At 43.9% G+C, this 1,490-nt stretch overlaps 1 protein-coding gene across 1 annotated transcript; it reads left to right on the top strand.

Moving 5' to 3' along the window:
- Window positions 1-327: 327 nt before the first annotated feature.
- LOC308272107 (olfactory receptor 1J21-like) lies at window positions 328-1,266 on the top strand (the record flags this gene model as incomplete). The annotated part of the gene is made up of 1 exon (XM_080708893.1): window positions 328-1,266. One exon carries the CDS (start codon window positions 328-330, stop codon window positions 1,264-1,266), a length of 939 nt encoding a protein of 312 aa, XP_080565019.1.
- Between the last annotated feature and the right edge of the window lie 224 nt (window positions 1,267-1,490).

The following is a 1,490-nucleotide window of genomic DNA, read 5'->3' as shown; positions in this document are numbered from 1 at the left end:
AGAGCCAGTAGTTGGGAGGCTAAGAAAGGAGAATCAAAGGTTCAAAGCCAGCTTCAGCACTAGGGAGGCTCTCAGCAACTTAGTGAGACCATGTTTCCAAACAAAAAATAAAATAGGGCTGGGAGTGTAGCAGGAGGTTGAATTCCCCTGGGTTCAATCCCCAGCAACAGCCCTCCAAAAAAGAACAAAGATCAGTAGGCTTTCTTACCACTTAGCCTCTTGCATATTTTGATTACTCAAAACCTTGTTTTTTTTTTAGATAATAGTCACAATGAGTTCTACATTCACATTACCTTGTCTTTTTTATCTACAGGAAAAGAGAAGAACATGAGAAGGGTTAATGAAAGTAGTGCATCTGAGTTCCTCCTGCTGGGGCTCCCCATCCAACCAGAGCAGCAGGGCATCTTCTTCTCCCTCTTTCTGATCATGTACCTGACCACGGTGCTGGGGAACCTGCTCATCATCCTGCTTATCAAGTTAGACTCTCGCCTCCACACCCCCATGTACTTCTTCCTCAGCCACTTGGCTTTCATTGACGTCTCCTTCTCATCCGTCACAGCTCCAAAGATGCTCATGAATATGCTGACACAGAGTCAGTCCATCTTGTATGCTGAGTGCATTTCCCAAGTATATTTTTTCTTATTATTTGGGAGTCTTGACAGCCTCCTCCTTACTGCAATGGCCTATGACAGGTATGTGGCCATCTGTCACCCCCTGCACTACACCACTATCATGAGTCAGGGCCTCTGTGTCCTGCTTGTAGTTGCATGCTGGGTCTTATCCTTTTTCAATGGCCTTTTGCACACTCTTCTCCTAGCTCGTCTCTTTTTCTGTGGAGACAACATTGTGCCTCACTTCTTCTGTGACCTCTCTGCCTTACTTAAGCTGTCTAGCTCTGACACCACAGTCAATGAGCTTGTTATCCTCACTACAGGAACAATGGTCATTATCCTGCCTTTCATAGGCATTCTGGCCTCTTATGGCCGCATTGGGGCCACCATCCTGAGAAGTCCCTCTATCAAGGGAATCTGCAAAGCCCTGTCCACATGTGGCTCTCATCTCTCTGTGGTTTCTCTGTACTATGGAGCAATTATTGCACTATACTTTGTCCCCTCATCCAGTAACACTAATGATAAGGATGTCATTGTGTCTGTGATGTACACTCTGGGCACACCCATGCTCAATCCCTTTATCTACAGTCTGAGGAATAAGGAAATAAAAGGAGCTCTGAGAAATATCTATGGTAAAGGAATACTTTCAGCCTGATATGCATTTTTTTTTTTTTTACTATCTGGATATGAAGCCTCCCAATCCCACATACACATCCCTTTCCCTCTTTTTAATGAATCCTAGTGTGTCCCTCTTTTATAACTAAAATTTCACCTTGTATTTACTTTTTTTGTTGTTGTACTGGAGATGGAACCTAGGGGCTTTCTACCTCCAGGCTATACTCCCAGACCTATTTATATTTTATTTTGGAAACAGGGTCT

The sequence above is a fragment of the Muscardinus avellanarius genome (assembly GCF_963383645.1).
Source record: "Muscardinus avellanarius genome assembly, chromosome: 13".
In the NCBI taxonomy this organism is placed as follows: Eukaryota; Metazoa; Chordata; class Mammalia; order Rodentia; family Gliridae; genus Muscardinus; species Muscardinus avellanarius.
Note: the sequence above shows the minus strand (reverse complement) of the source record. Positions and strands in the feature narration are given on the sequence as shown.